The sequence below is a fragment of the Lycium barbarum genome, chromosome 7, assembly GCF_019175385.1.
Source record: "Lycium barbarum isolate Lr01 chromosome 7, ASM1917538v2, whole genome shotgun sequence".
Taxonomy (NCBI): domain Eukaryota; kingdom Viridiplantae; phylum Streptophyta; class Magnoliopsida; order Solanales; family Solanaceae; genus Lycium; species Lycium barbarum.
Window position 1 is genome coordinate 115873340 of NC_083343.1, and position 15911 is coordinate 115889250.

Genomic DNA, 15911 nt, shown 5'->3' on the forward strand with positions numbered 1-15911 from the left:
ACTCTTTCAAACTAATAAGTTGGATAAAACTTTCCTTAATACATGATCAAAGATCACAAAGTACAAGGCAATTAGCAATACTTTCAAGTTTTCCACCATATGTAAAAATCACATTTTCAGAGTTCTCTTGAGTTTCATAATTAACTTTCTCTACTCTCATGAAGTTCTTTTCACCTTATTCTAGAATTATACACAGCCCCCTTCCTATATACATAAATTCTTAAAACTTGCCATGTTACCTGAATCATATATATTTCATAGTATGAAAACTATATCAATCTAGACAAGACTTTGATTAGGTTTTCCATATACAGCTTGTCCAGGCATTACCAGCTGCTGCCAAAGAAAGCTAGTTATCTTCATATGTTTTGTCATTATAACAGGCTAGGTAGGTTCACGAGGACGGGCAGCCCAAAGCGAACTTAGAGCACGAAGACGTTGAAGATACTCCCCAAAAGCGAGTAACCCTCTGGCTGATTGGCGTGTAGTCAAGATAAGCGACATTTGTTGTAGTGTTTGGTGCCGAAGGTGATCCGCCTGTTAAAAGAAATAGAGATAATTAAAGTCCAATGACTTTTGGTGATCTAATTCATAAAATAGCCAGAAAATGTATATATTATGTATATTAAGTACAAATATACGTATAATAAACATATTGTATACATAATATACATAATCAGTGTATATGTTTTGTATATATCGGCTAGCACCCATAATTGATTTCGACCGACGGGCCAAAATTGAAAATATGCCAAAAAAGTTTGAGCACCGCTAAATATCATCATTTGATAAGTATCAAGATATGCAAAAATAGTCACTTAAATTAAGACAGTGTTCCTTATTGTTTGGTTTCATTTAGACTTTTCTAGTCATTCTGGCAAAATGATTTCTGTCTTTACTGTATTGAACAACCACGGAGTCTTAACATTAACGAGGGTAATCAAGCCGTGCTATTAAATTAACAGAAGGTGTAACCTGGTTAACAAAACTCTCGAGTGCTTCTAACTTTTCCATACTAGAAACCATCTGAGAACTGTAACTTCCCATTCCGGTAGTCATAGTTAGGATGTTCTGTGCCAGATTCTGCTGAAGTTTATCCATTCCCTGAGTGAGAGCATCCTCGGCTTGCTGACAACAGTGTCGCAGACTACAGATTTTCACGATCTGCTGATCGGATAATGGCTCAAGTTGTGGCATCACCACCTATAAAATTAACAAACAATGAGAAATAATCTTGCTAGTGTTGCATTGCGTACATGTAAATGAGGACGCCAACACTTTCCGTCAGGTAATCAGGAAGGAGAATCCATAGAATATGAATATCTGAGATACCGCTTTGGATGTAGCACTATTCATTTAAGACAGGTGCACAAGCAAGAGATGAAAAGAATATATGAGTGGGACTAATAGAGGCGACTTCCATTTCGAGGTTTCGGATCTGTGTCTGTTATTATTAGTTATTACTAGTCGAAAAAAGGATTGATTGTTTTGAGTTTCATTCAGGATAGATATCAGTAGTCTAGACTCAGCAAAATATCTAAATGGATGTTACGGATGCAACTAGATCTAAACACATTAGATAAGAATTTCAATCATTATGTGAAAATAGTCGCAGCTAGGAGCTGAATAAAAGTTGTCACAAGCGAACATGAGAGGAAATGGAGGAGCCTCTTTAAAGATAGATTGGCAATATGATGACCCCGAGATAACACTATGAGAACTTATAGTAATTCAATACTACTAAGTTAAAAAGGCAGTGAAAAACTGAAAATGCATTAACGGTGTACATACATTTATGAGTTCAGATGGCTTGAATCCTCCAATCCAGAGGAAAAAGCGCTCTACTGATGTTCTCCACATCCCAGACATTAGGTAAAACACATCAGCTTTTGCAGCATCAGCTTTCATTCGGAAGAGATTGTAGTAGTGGTTTAAGACGGTTTCTACCAGCAGCTGGAGCTCCATTTCGCTTACATGGGATTGCAAAATGTTCCTCAACTCTACGTTCTTTTTTTGTTGCTCTTCAACCCACAGGCTATAATCCATTTCAAATGCAGCTATTCCTGCATAGGCAGCACCAGTTAGGAACAAAGTTCAGGAGAGACATTTGCTGTTTTCAAGAAAGTCAGATGATGTTCAATTTATCCCATTCTTGTCTTGCGCATGAGGATTCACTACTAAAAAGAACAGGAATTAAAGACGGACAAATTTTGTAGCTAAATAGAAAAATCCCACTAATCCAATCCTATTTAACGGATGGATTATCAACGGACTATCCAAAAAACTCTACAGCAATTTAACGACAAAGTTCGTAGCTAATTCCATTTTTTTTTTTTTGGCTGAAAGTCTGGTTGAGTCGATATTAAGATTATATAGGAAAAAAAATAATATAAATTACTCATGAACAGAAAATGAAAAATGATCAGCTATTAAGCGACAACTCCAGTGTCTGCATACCTGGATTAATTGTTGAACTTATCCCCGCATTACCATTTGAACCAAAAATGTACAGTCCCTGCAATAATTCATTACATGATGTGAGTGAATATGAAGTGTATCTATACAAGTTAGAAACACGCAGGAGAGAATTTCATTGACCTGCTGTCGAGCTCTCTCAAGTTCCATTTCAAGTTGTGCTAGTTTCAAATTGCTTTTTTCAAGCTGCTGAACATAAGCCTGTAAAAAGGAGTTGGAAAAGGAATCAAGATAGTTCTTTCAAATATCTACACTGCAAGAAATATTATACGAGTACAACTTTCCCATTACCTTTTTCCTCATACGGCTTTTACGTGCAGCTTCACGATTCTGTGCTAGACGCCGTTGTACCTAACTTTCAATACAAAAATATACTTAGCCATTAATATCAGAGGTACATTTTGTTTATCTATTCGTTTGGTTAAATTTGCTACACATGCGCTAAGGCACAGCTCCATTGATGAAAAAAGATAATCAAACAAATGCTTCAATACTTTCACATAAAATATATAGGTCTGTTTTCATGATTGGCCCATCAGCCTAAATTCATTACGAGCGCTAGCCAAAATATACAAACCATATACACTAATTATGTATGTTATATGTGTATTTATGTATATTACACGTACATTTTCTGGCTATTACTTTTTTGAGCGGTCCAAAAATGTATAAATCCCAAATATATAAGACCCCAAATGAGAGATAAGTAGGGAATTAAATGTCAGTTGTGCCCACCTTGTCTGAAATACTCTTTCCTGCTTGATTATCCTCAGATCCCGAGGGTATAAGTTGTTCACTAGAAGTATATCCAGACTACAATAACAAAAAAAATCTGTCGGATAACTGTAGAAACTTAGATTTCATTAGCTAGAAAATGCAATGTATGGTTCCTTACCTTGTCATCTGCCCTGTCATTTGGCGGTGTGACCATAGCACCAGCGTTGGGCATAATTTCACCTCTAAAGGTGTCTTCCCACATACTCATATGGTGGAAAGGTTCGAATATCCCCATCCTTGCGGGGGCAAATTGAGTTGATGGAGAACTCATGTTCATCGACTGAATAAAAAAGAAAAATTATATAACTTAGACGCGAATTTTATAATATTGCAGAGAGAGTACCATAGTTAAAGCTAAAAAAAAACATTTGTGAGAAATTAAAAAATGATCGGACAACAAACAAACATGTATAATTTTCAGATCATGAGATACACGAGAAATTCTAGCAAAGAAATATCTGAACAAGGTGCCTTATAATTTGATGACATGCTATAGACTGCCATTGAGTTTCTACCAAAAAAACAAAAATGAACTGCATTTACAAGTATCAAAGACGGTAACGTCAAAACAATTATCAGGCAAAATATACTGGAAATACTGTTATCGCCTCGGCCAAGTTTCACCTTTAAAGACAATCAAAAAGTATCATATTGACACTTTTAATTGGAGTTAAAATTAGAATCAAGCATTTCTGTTCTGAGTTTTCCCTTACCAAAGGGAAATCATTTGATTTTTTTGTTTTAATTCTCCCTTAGAGGTGTTTCGGATGTTAAATGCAAAACCCGACAATAAGATTTGTATAAGGAACACCTCTAAAACCACATCTAAAAAGGAAGAGTCTCCAATAAGGAAATACATAAAACTAGATAAAGATATAAGGAAACAAATAAAACTTATCCAAGTGAAGAATCAGTAAATTAGGCAATTAGCTAGTAAAGACTGTTGGGAATATTCTTCCATAAAGAATACTAGAATAGGAATACAAATAACTTACCTTTAATTGTTGCATATATTCAATAATTGGTTCTTACTGTAACTTACTTTTTCGACTCTACTAATGATCAATTTTCACAACTCATCCATATGCAAAGGCAAGAATGAAGTATCAAGATTTATTCACAGTCCAAAACAGACTATATACTTTTTATTCAGTGATCATAAACCTCTCATTAAAAAACAAAAAGTATGTTAGAAGAACCTGATCAGCTTTACTTAACACTCTGTTTCAGAAATTGTTTGCTGTCTTGACAAGTAATATATGCTTCTCATCAAACCACAAAGTAAAATTGGTGGCCAGAGTTGATCCATATTATTTCATGTAATCAATGAAAAAAACATAAAATACAAAAAAAAAAAAAAAAAAAAAAAAAAAGAGTAAAACAAATAAATAGACCTGCAGTATATAAGGCTAACACCACAGTGGCAGAGCCAGAATTTCACTAACGCAATTCAAAATATGAACAAGCAAACATTTGATTAAGCCAAGCCAAGGGATTCTACATGTGCTATATATACATAAAAAATAATTTTAACTTTGTATATTCAGTGTAATTTTCCAGCGAGGGAGATTTTCCACTTCTGATCACACACAGCGAGGGAGATTTTCCACTTCTGAGCTGTTATATGACTCTGTCTGTGTGTGTGTATGTGTGTATTGAGATTGCAAAGATAGCCATATATATTCAAGAATTCAACTTTCAAGGCAACAAATACTATAAAGAAATTACAATAGATGAGCTGAAAATTAGATTAAGGGGCCAACCTGTTCAACAATATGAAGAAACTCCTCAGCAAATTAGAGTTGCTACTGATTATTGGTTTTCAAGAAAATTAAAATTGAATTATGGAATTGAAGCTACAAGTAAATAACCATCTATGGCTACACACCTTATACAAAGGAAGAAGGAAAAAAGTGGCATTTAGAAGGCAGCTAAATAAAGGCAGAGAAAAACAATAACTGACAAAAGAAAGTTTATAATTTATAAACAAAGATTAAAGCACTTTAAAGGAATAAAAAAACAAAGTACTATTAAAGAATTTGACTGCCTTTTGGAAAATGCTTGTCAATTTTGTTGTTGGCTTTATATCATTATTAAAAATATAATATACATAGGCACACACAGACGGACTTGGCATATTATTTATAATTATGTTACTTGTATCGGTAGGCATCCAGATTGTATTATACTGTTTAATATACGCATAGTATTGAGAATGCGGGACAACTATTTTCCAACAAACTTTAACTAACCTACCACCCTTATGGGCTGAATTTAAACGTTGTAAATTCTGATTTTAAATAATACGTTTTAAATGTTTAAATTTATATATGCTTATATTTAGCAAATATATATAGGATCATGGCAGATCCACAATTTTAATTCAAGGGGTTCGGAAAAAAATCAAAAGCTAAATATAAAAAATAATGTTGTTGATGAGAATCGAATCTAGGACGCTAGAGACAATTTTGAACATCTTAAACCACTTGAGTTAGCCTTTTACATTTGTTTATGGTATTCAAAAGTTAATATATATACATAAACACAAAAAATCTACCTTATATATACACTGTAATTTTTTGCCAAGGGTGCTTGGGTGAACACCCTCGGCGCCCTCTAAATCCGCCCCTTGGATCATGAGTTCTAGTTGTATATCTAACTTTACATATACTTATTTTTACTTATATAGTTATTTATATATAGGGTTCAATCTTGAAACAATGCTGAGTTCTATCAAATTCGCGATCGCTCATTGTTGGATCTGTTACCGAACATGAAAATTAGAGTGGAGATACACAATTAAAGGCTAGGGGTTTGATTGGACGAGTAATTTTGGCCCAACCATATATGTCAAGAAATCTATTTAGATATGTTATTCGTATACCCATTGAATTTCGAACCTAATAACTCAAATGGTCATTGAGTTCACTAGCATCCCGAAACATAAATTTCAAATCCTGAATTTGCTTTTAATAACATACTCTTAATTCATTGGCCTCTTCTCATGGCTCATTTGGCTTAATACTTTGTCTTTTTATGTTAAATAATTTTTCAGAACAAATAAAAAAAAAAAAAGAAGAGAAAACCCATTTGGCTTATTAACATCTTCCTACCCTTGTTAAAGGGGATTGCACTTGGTGGCGTGACAGTGGGAATGGTAGCAATATATTTTAAACTTTTATTATTTCTTTATTAGTTTGATTTAGAAAAATTATATATTTGTATACTTGGAAACATTTCATTATAAACCTATCATGTTACTCTTAGTGAGAAGTTTTTTTTAGTTACAAAGATATTATAACATGTTTCATACCACAAGCTTAAAAGACCATTATTTTTACTTAAATTTATTAAATTAAACTATGTCACATAAATTGAAATATGGAATTTCATTATATATATATATATAGTATGGTGAAAAAAGGACTCTTGTAAGAAATTGTTAAGAAACATTAAAGGTATACTAAAATGGGATGATCCAAAACTCGCATGGAGTATTATAAAGATCTTGATGACTTTTTTTGATATAACAATTTTTCTAGTCGGGCGAGTACGAGTACTTAGCTTTCAATAGCAGTAGATCAATTCTTCATTAATGATAAATTAGATATTTGTTTAATTGAATTGTATTAAGTGTCCTATCACTTTAGTTTAATTATTTGATGTCTCTGACACGTTTCTTATGTGGATAGGCCTGAATCCTGATAACATGAAAATATTTTGTTTAATGGTTTTCATACTAGTTAAATTGTCTTAGGCACTTGATTTAAAATTTAAAATTATTTTGACAGATGATAATATACTTATTCATATACTTCTCCCAAAAAAATGTTACAATATTGAGGGCTTCCGTAACAATCGCTACAATAAGAAAATTAGAATTAGCTATGAACTTCATCGTTAATTTATTGCTAAATCACCCGTGGTTAACAGAAGTTTTTGATAATCTGTAGCTAAATAGAATTAGCAGCGGATTTTCCTGCTTGGCTACAAAATTTATCGTTATTAATTTATGTTTTTAATGGTGAATATTTTGAGATGTTTGATTTTTTTTAATCATTTTTATATATTCATAAGTTTGTACTGAAGTTGGTTACGATTTACCCCATACCTAATGCACAATCTTTTACTTATCCAATGATATAGTAAAGAAACCACTTGAAAGACAATTTATACAAGGTGGTGATGAGGTGTTCCAACATATATAAAAGTAATGGTGTAACAGCTTTCAGCACTAACAAAATAGAAAATGTAAAAAATAAAAAATTTAATTTATGTACACTTACGATTATACTATTAGTATAATTTAACTTGTTATAGTAGGTTGATTATTTTACTTTTCAGGTAACTAATTCCACTATGTATGGACGTTATTGATTGTTATCTTTCAAATGAACTAATAGAAAAAAATCTTGTACACTATTAATTAGTGTATTGAAGTTAAATTCATAAAAATTTGTCAAATAATTAAAAGGTGGAAACTTACGACAACAACATACTTATCTTGGGTAGAGAGGTTGTTCCGGTAGACAAGCAGAGGTGAATTTAGGATTTCTAAAACATGGGTTCACCTAGTGGAGGAGCTAAGTAGTCTCCAGGGGGTTCGGCGAAAAATTGCACTGTATATACGAGGTTAATTTTTTTTTTTTTTTTTTATATATATAGGAGATGTTGAACCCCCTTGACCTCTTCGTGCATTTACTTCTTTATATATTTGAACCCCCTAGGCGAAAATACTGGCTCCGCCACTGGGTTCACCACTAAAAAAAAAAAAAAAAAAAGAAGGAAAAAATGTATTAAGTGGCAATTGATCCCTAATCCTCTAGGTAAATAACTCACCTTCAACCAAGTGCATCATTTAGCCTTCTTGTAGAATGTGTTCAAACAGTTAATATTATACCAATTTTAAAAAATATATACACAAAATACCCGGAGAGACCATGTATTCATGTGACCCAAAATTACCACATAAAATCGCCCCTGGGCACAAGGGCAAGTAATTCAAAGCAGTACGAAAAAAAAATAACAAAAGCGAATAAGTCACGATAGAGCAGACTGAAAAAAGAAGCAGCAACTACCACACATAAATAAGATAACCGAAGTACAAGAAACAACGGATAATAGCAGAAGTCAAAAGGACAAGAAACTACAAGAGCAATACTACAACAAGAAGTATGAAAGAATAAGCGGGACAATGCTCAACTACCTACTAACCTTTTATCCTGATTTGTATTCTCATAACTTCATATCTAAGATCATGTTCTCGGTTAAAAGATGGAAAATTATACTAGAGTAATTAGAAAAAATAATATTTCAAGATATGGAAGCAAAAGAGTAACTTGTAGAATAATCCCACTTGTAAGCTAATAAAGTCATCGACTTAAGTTTGACAGCGATTTGGAGACAAACGCAAAGGCAATTTGATGAAAAAAGAAATAAAAGGGGGACTTGACACAACGTGAAATCAATTTCAATGTCTTTCACATTTTCCCCCCACTAAATATCAGGTGATTTTTGGTCCAATTTAATCAGTTTTTACTAAATTGGCATCAACAGTTTCTCTCCAAATATATACCTTTAGGGGCTTTTTGGCTCAAAGACAAGTTATACATGAATTATAATGCAAAGATTAGTTATATATAAATTAGTAAAACAAAGATTATTTTTTATTGAGTGTTTGATTCATTGCACTAAAATTAGATATATAAGATATATCCAATTTTATACATGGATTAGTTATTTCATGTTGTTGATGGTATAAAATAATGCACCAATTGGTGTATTAAGTTATACAAAGATTAATTCTACATGATTCAAATTACAACCAAACATTGGAGGAGGAAATCATAATATTAATAATTATTATTTTGGGGTAAAAATAATTATCTTTCTTATACATCACACAAAACGACCCCTTAATATCCATGTTACAATTTTAGAGGAGGAAACCACATTGCAGCAAGGTTCCAACATGTTGCCTCCTTGTCTCCTTTTTATTTTTTATTTCTTATAATTTCTTTGCCGTACCTTTAAAATCTATTATGCAAACTCCTTTTAAGTTTTTGAAAATAAGATTTATCAAATAGGAGTATAAATTTATTTTTCGCTTTCCCTTTTTCATTTCTGTTGAATTTCACTCCAAATTACTTGAGTATAAGATCCTTAGACTTATTATACGGTAGTTTCCTCAAATAATATAAGCTCCTTTTCTTTTCTTTCTTTGGAATTATCCTCAACTTGATTGAACAACGGTGTAAAAGCACCAAAATTAGAGAAGCCATGTTGCTAGGAAGGTTACTTAAAAGCGTAAAAACTTTTATACGGAGTACTATCATTTTATAAAAACGAAACTATTTTCAATAAATAGAAAAGTAAGTAAAGAAAAGGAGGGAAAATACAAACTCTCAGCTTCGTTCTATCATTTTCCCATATATGGACCAAATTCTTTTTCTACTCATTTATTTGGCAGAAAATGGAGGAAACTTAGCCAACTTGGCTAGCATATGTTTCCATGAAACGAAGTAATTCTTACTTTTTGGTAATAAAAATGTATTTAAATTAGATATTACGTATCATAACAAAATACAGGATCCAGCTGGACCAATTGAGTTGGAGTACTAGTCATATGACTTATTACAATTACAAGCTGATATATAATTCTTATTAATCCTATAGAACTAAATTTTTTAAAAGGGTGTTTGATTAAGTTTACAAACTGATCAAACTAGCTTATAAGTACTTTTGAGATTTATTTGTGCGTCTGACAGACACTAAAAGTGCTTAAAAGCCAATGTCAGTCAAACGTCATAAGATGGCGGTCACCCTAACTTATGGTTTTATAACTTATAATCACTTTTGATTTGACCAAATTTTTTATAATTTTATCTCTAATATCTTTTGTAATCTTTGAAATATTCTACCTAAAACATAACTTTTAATTATCTTTTTATTCTAAGTCTGCCATTCGTCCTTCTTAATGTAACAATATTTTTAAATTTATAGTTATTACAAATAGCTTTAAGGACACTTTAGTCATTTTAACAGAATAAGTGATTATCAATACTTTTTTTTTTTATCAAACACATATATTGCTTATTATTAGTCTTAGCACTTATAATCAAACACATAAATGCTTACTTATACAATAAGTCTCGGTACGTGATGTTTATCAGCTACATTTAATCAGCTAACCGAGACGAGCTTTAAAACTCCCTTTACCTGATTTTGTATGTGTCATACTATTCCTATTCGAGAAGTAATCAATTCTTTTTTGGATGTAGAGAGAATAATAAACTTTCCCATGCTTAGAGAAAGCAAAAAAAAAAAAGGAATTTTGTTGTTTTAAGGGCTTTCCCATGAGCTAGTTCTAACCCCAAAATTATTGTAACAAGATCAGAATGTAGCTACTAGTTCCATATTCCAAATGTCTAGCTAGTTAGAAAATAGACCATAATAGGTACTACAATTGTGCATTTTGTCATTTCTTGATTATAAAGTGAGCTGTGATAATTGTGGGGCAAGAACTGATTCTTTTCTGAAAATTTGATTGGTTTAAAAAAGGGCAACGTTTGCTTATTCTGCTGATGTACGTATTAAGTATAATGCTCTTTTAGTGAAGCAATTGCATACAGACTGCAGCCAAAGCTGAGGATTGAGATTATATGTGTCCTTTGCTGGACTAATAGGAAAAAGTCTGAAAACGATGATTCTTTGAAAAGGATACTTTTAGAGAATCGTAATTGCAATTGCAAAGCCATGACTGGTGACGCCAAGATTGGCCCCTCCGTTAGAGATATCGCCGTTGTCACGGAGCATGAGAAGGACGGGTGCGACAATTACCCCGAAAATTAATCTTTGATTTCTTCGAGGCATTTGGACAGTGGCGGATGTAGCTTTAGCATTACGGTTAAATCTGCCCTAATATTTTCGACACAAGATATATCTAAATATGATAATTTTTCAATAAATATTAGACGCTGAACATATATTTAAAAATTCTTAACATTTTTAGCCAGGTGGCTAAAAAAAAAAATATCACTCGCCAAATTTAAAAATATGATGAATCCAGTACTAAGAATTTTGAAGGTTGAACCTATCAAAATCTGAAAACAATCATTTCTTGAAAAGGATGATTTTAGAATCTTTAAAGTTATTCGAAATAAAGTTACGCTTTAAAAAATAACACACTTAAATCTAAACCTTAAAAATAAAAAACCTTAAGCTAATGACAACAAGCCTTCAAATAAAAATGAACGTCTATGTATATAGAACACTTAAACTTAAAGTTTACAAACAAAACTTACTTCGGGCACCTTTTCAACCCCTAAAATGATGATCTGAATGTTTACATATCCTTTGATGTATTGAGCCTACATTATTGTACGCAGAAAAAAAAAATCAGGTTCTATATAAAATATTGATGTTTCGGAGTCTTGACGCACGACTAATCATTGGTCAAAGTATGGAAAAAAACACTAAGTGTTGCAAAAAATAAAGTTGACCAATTTTTTTTTTGTTACTGTTTCTATAACGCAGTATTTTACTGCGTTATAGATTTTTTTTTAACTGCTTCTATAACGCAGTAAAATACTGCGCTAAAGCAGTTAACAGCTCCGTCTCCGTGAACTGCTTTAGCGTAGTAAAATTACTCCGCTAAAGGTACTTTTGTCACTTTTTTTTTGTTGGGGTATTTTGGTTCCACATGATTTTTTTTTGGGCATTTTGGTTCCAGACTCCATGACTAGTGACACGAAGATTGGTCCCGTCGATAGGGATTTCGCTATTGTCACGGAGCATGAGAAGGACGGGTGTGACAATTACCCCGTAAACCTTTGATTTCTTCGAGGCATTTAGATAGTCGTGGATGTAGCTTTAGAACTACGGGTTAAATCCAGCCTAATATTTTCGACGCAATATATATATATATATATATATATATATATATATATATATATTAAAATTTATTGTCGTATGGTGGCGTGACCTTTATATCAATAAATCAAGAATTACAAAGCGAAGGGGAACATAAGCTCAACCCTCTGTTTCAGTTTACAGCTAATGACTGCTCAAAAAAAAAAATAAAGCAACAGATCTCGGAATGTAGCATCAAAGGATCCCAAGAATGGCTAAAATATGCAGTAGAAGATGACAACCACCAGGCTTTGCGCAAATATACAAATCTAGTGTGATAGGCAATCTTAATTGGACCATTTTTATACAAAAGAAGTCTTCGTCTATTTATGCCGAAGGGACTCCATTTGTATGAGATCAAGTCTGTAAGGTCTGTTGGCTCTCGATGGAAGATGCGCACAAGCTAATATATTCAAATCCTCATTTGTAATACTCCATTTTGCTAAGGCATCTGCGACTTGGTTGACTTCCCTATAGCAATGTTGAACCTCGCAAGCAATAGTACTTGATATATTTTGAATGTGAGTAATGATGCTCTTCATTTGCCAAGGGATACGGTAGTTGCCTTTGATCATCTCAACCACAATCTTTTAATCACATTCCAAGATTACATTGCTATGCCCACTTCGATAACACCATTCCAGACCATTTAGAGCAGCCTTGGCTTCAGCCATATTACTAGTATCCATACCCACCCTTCGAGCAAAGGCCATGATAATTATTCCTCTGTGATCTCTACAAATTCCTCCAATTCCAGCTCTACCAATTGCATCCTTGCTTCCATCAGTGTTAATCTTCACTCAATTTTCAAGGGGCTTCAACCATTTAACCACAATACATTCATTCTTAGGAATAAGGCCCATAACCTGTTGATACATATTTTCCCACCTAGAACTCCATTCAGTATTACTCTTTGCTCTGGAGACAACCCATTTTAGATGAGAAAGAATTTTATATTGAATCTGTTTTGTATAGCATCTGTTACCTCCATATATAACTGAGCATCTCGCTTTCCAAATCTCCCAACAAATTACTCCAGGAGTAATTTGTAGAATAGGTCTGATATATATATATATATATATATATATATATATATATATATATATATATACTGAACGTATTTAAAAAATTCTTAACATTTTTAACCAGGTGGCTAAAAAGAATTTCACTTGCCAAGTTTAAAAGTATAGCAAATCTGGTCTTAAGAATTTTTAAGGTTGAACCCATCAAAATCTGAAAACAATCATTTCTTGAAAAGGATGATTTTACAATCTTTGTATAAGAAGGGTTTTGCAATTGCAAGTAGCTAAGCCCGTCAACCATTTTCCGTTAACCGGTTAAAATCGGTAACTGGATTGGTAAAACCGGAACCGGTTAACCGGTTCCGGTTAACCGTTTAATAAATACCGGTCCGATTTTCATTTTTATGGAACCGGAACCGGTTAAACCGGTAAAACCGATCGAATTAAAAAAAATTAATATATATATATATATACGTGTATGCTGTATTGCTGACTTGTTGTTAGTCAGTAAATATATAAACTTTACTTATAAACTTATATAACATATGTAAATATACCTACAATATACTAATAAATACTATAATATATATATATATACTATGCAAAAAAAAAAAGAGGTTTTGGACATGTTAGAACCGGACCGGTCCGGTTTCGGTTTTTTAACCGGTAAACCGAAACCGGTGGCCGATTCCGGTTTTTTAACCGGAAATCAGCAGGTTTGTTAACCAGTTACCAGTCCGGTCCGGTTCGAACCGATTAACAGGTTTACAAGTAACCATTGCCACGCCATGACTAGTGACGCAAAGATTGGCCCCTCCGTTAGGGATATCACCGTTGTCACAAAGCATGAGAAGGACGGCCGCGACAATTACCCCAAAATCTTTGATTTCTTCAAGGCATTTAGGCAATGCGGTTGTAACCTTAGTGCTACAGATTTAACCTAGCCTAATATTTTTATACAAAACATAAATATCAATAAAATTTCAATGAATATTAGATTCTGAATTCATATATTTGAAAAAAATTTAATTTTTTTTTTTTTAGCCAAGGGGCTAAAATAATTTCACCCTCCAAATTAAAAAAGATAACAAAATTTAATTCTAAAATTTTTCAAGATTAAACTCATCTAAGTCTGAAAACAACAATTCGTTGAAAAGGATAATTTTAGAATCTTGTACGTACAAGGACTTTGCAAATATTGCAAGTAGCCATTGCCACGCCATGACTAATGACGCCAAGATTGGCCCTTCACTTACGGGTACCGCCGTTGTTACGGAGCATGAGAAGGACGGGCGCAATAATTACCCCGAAAATTAACTTTGATTTCTTGGAGGCATGCATTTGGAGAGTGGCCAATGTAACCTTTGGTACTACGTACGGGTTCAACCTAACTTAATATTTTTGTCTGGACATATATATGCACAAAGAAATATTAGGTTTTCAACCTGTAAATTTATAAGTATAGTAAATCTAGTGTTAATTTTTTTTTTTTTTAAAGATTGAACTCATCAAATTAAAATTTATATCTGTTTATGCATTTGGAGAGTACACACTCTTAATAAAATTTCTCCCCTTCTTCCTATTCTTGGTTACAATGAGTGTGTCTATATATATATATATATATATAGTAAATTATTTCTTACATATAACAATCAGTCATCTTTCATGGAAACTCTTTGCTTCTTCCTTTAATTCTTTTGTCATTTTCCTCTCAATCCGAAAGGCAAAGCATTCAAATTATTGTGAATACCTCATCGCCAACTTTTCATGATCAACCCATTATTTTTGCATGGGCACCGACTCTTCTCCATATAACATCAACCCCCCCCCCCCCCCCCCCCCCCCTCACACGCGCACACACACCAAAAAAAAAAAATCCAAAGCAAAATAAAAGGGTCGTTTTATATATTATTCAGCACAATTTTATTTAATTTTAACATTGATCATATCTTAGTTGCGTACATACATCATCGTGTTAGTTGTAGTATATATCAGGGTGTATAGTTTCTCACTAAATATATACGAACCATTGAAAACGTGAATTTGATATAAAAAGCCTAAAGAAGAGCTCTCATAAAAAATAAAAAATAAAACAATATTGGGCAGAAATTGTTGATCAACTAAATACTTTTATTTACTGAAGTATAGTGCGAACTTGATTCTTTTTTATTTATGGATCAAGCATGTATGTAAATTTTCTTTTAATAATGAATCGAGATGAGACTTGAACCCAAAACCTCTCCTGCTCTAGTATTATATTAAAGTGCGTGACTATCTCATCTAAAAATGTGCTCGCTGTAACCATTTAAGCTTTTAAATGAGATGATCATGTACACACATCAAGTCATCAACATGATATCAGAGTGAGGTTCATCTTTATTCTTGATTTGTCTAAATGTGTCCCATGTTGTGTTGTCCACGCTCTAATTAACTAGGCGTGGGCGTTCAGGGGTGTAATTAGATTGTCCAACGTTGGTTGACGGTTTTTCTCATTATATGATCTTTGATCAAACCTTACCTCATGACTTAATTTTTTGAGTTGAGTTATGTCCGAGATTCATTTTCTTTACTATAAAAAAAGAAAAAGGGCAGTCTGGTGCACTAAGCTCCCGCTATGCACGGGGTCCGGGGAAGGGCCTGACCACAAGGGTCTATTGTACGCAGTCTTACCTTGCATTTCTGCAAGAGGCTGTTTTCACGGCTCGAACCCGTGACCTCCTGGTCACA

The 15911-nt window shown here is 33.0% G+C and overlaps 1 protein-coding gene across 1 annotated transcript; it reads right to left on the minus strand.

Moving 5' to 3' along the window:
- Nucleotides 1-19: 19 nt before the first annotated feature.
- LOC132603924 (transcription factor TGA1-like) lies at nt 20-5229 on the minus strand. Its single transcript, XM_060317231.1, has 9 exons — nt 5016-5229; nt 3371-3532; nt 3211-3288; nt 2767-2826; nt 2599-2676; nt 2458-2515; nt 1792-2063; nt 976-1203; nt 20-537 (listed from the first exon to the last, which is right to left on the minus strand). Exons 2-9 carry the CDS (start codon nt 3527-3529, stop codon nt 385-387), a joined length of 1086 nt encoding a protein of 361 aa, XP_060173214.1. The 5' UTR covers nt 3530-3532; nt 5016-5229; the 3' UTR covers nt 20-384.
- Nucleotides 5230-15911: the final 10682 nt, after the last annotated feature.

Excerpts from the sequence above, each read along its gene's own strand:
- LOC132603924 (XM_060317231.1), bottom strand. The coding sequence starts at position 3,529 with ATGAACATGAGTTCTCCATCAACTCAATTTGCCCCCGCAAGGATGGGG. Across the intron at positions 3,289-3,370 it reads ATGACAGGGCAGATGACAAG|TCTGGATATACTTCTAGTGA; the intron begins GTAAGGAACCAT and ends TTGTTATTGTAG. Across the intron at positions 2,516-2,598 it reads TTGAGAGAGCTCGACAGCAG|GGACTGTACATTTTTGGTTC; the intron begins GTCAATGAAATT and ends GAATTATTGCAG.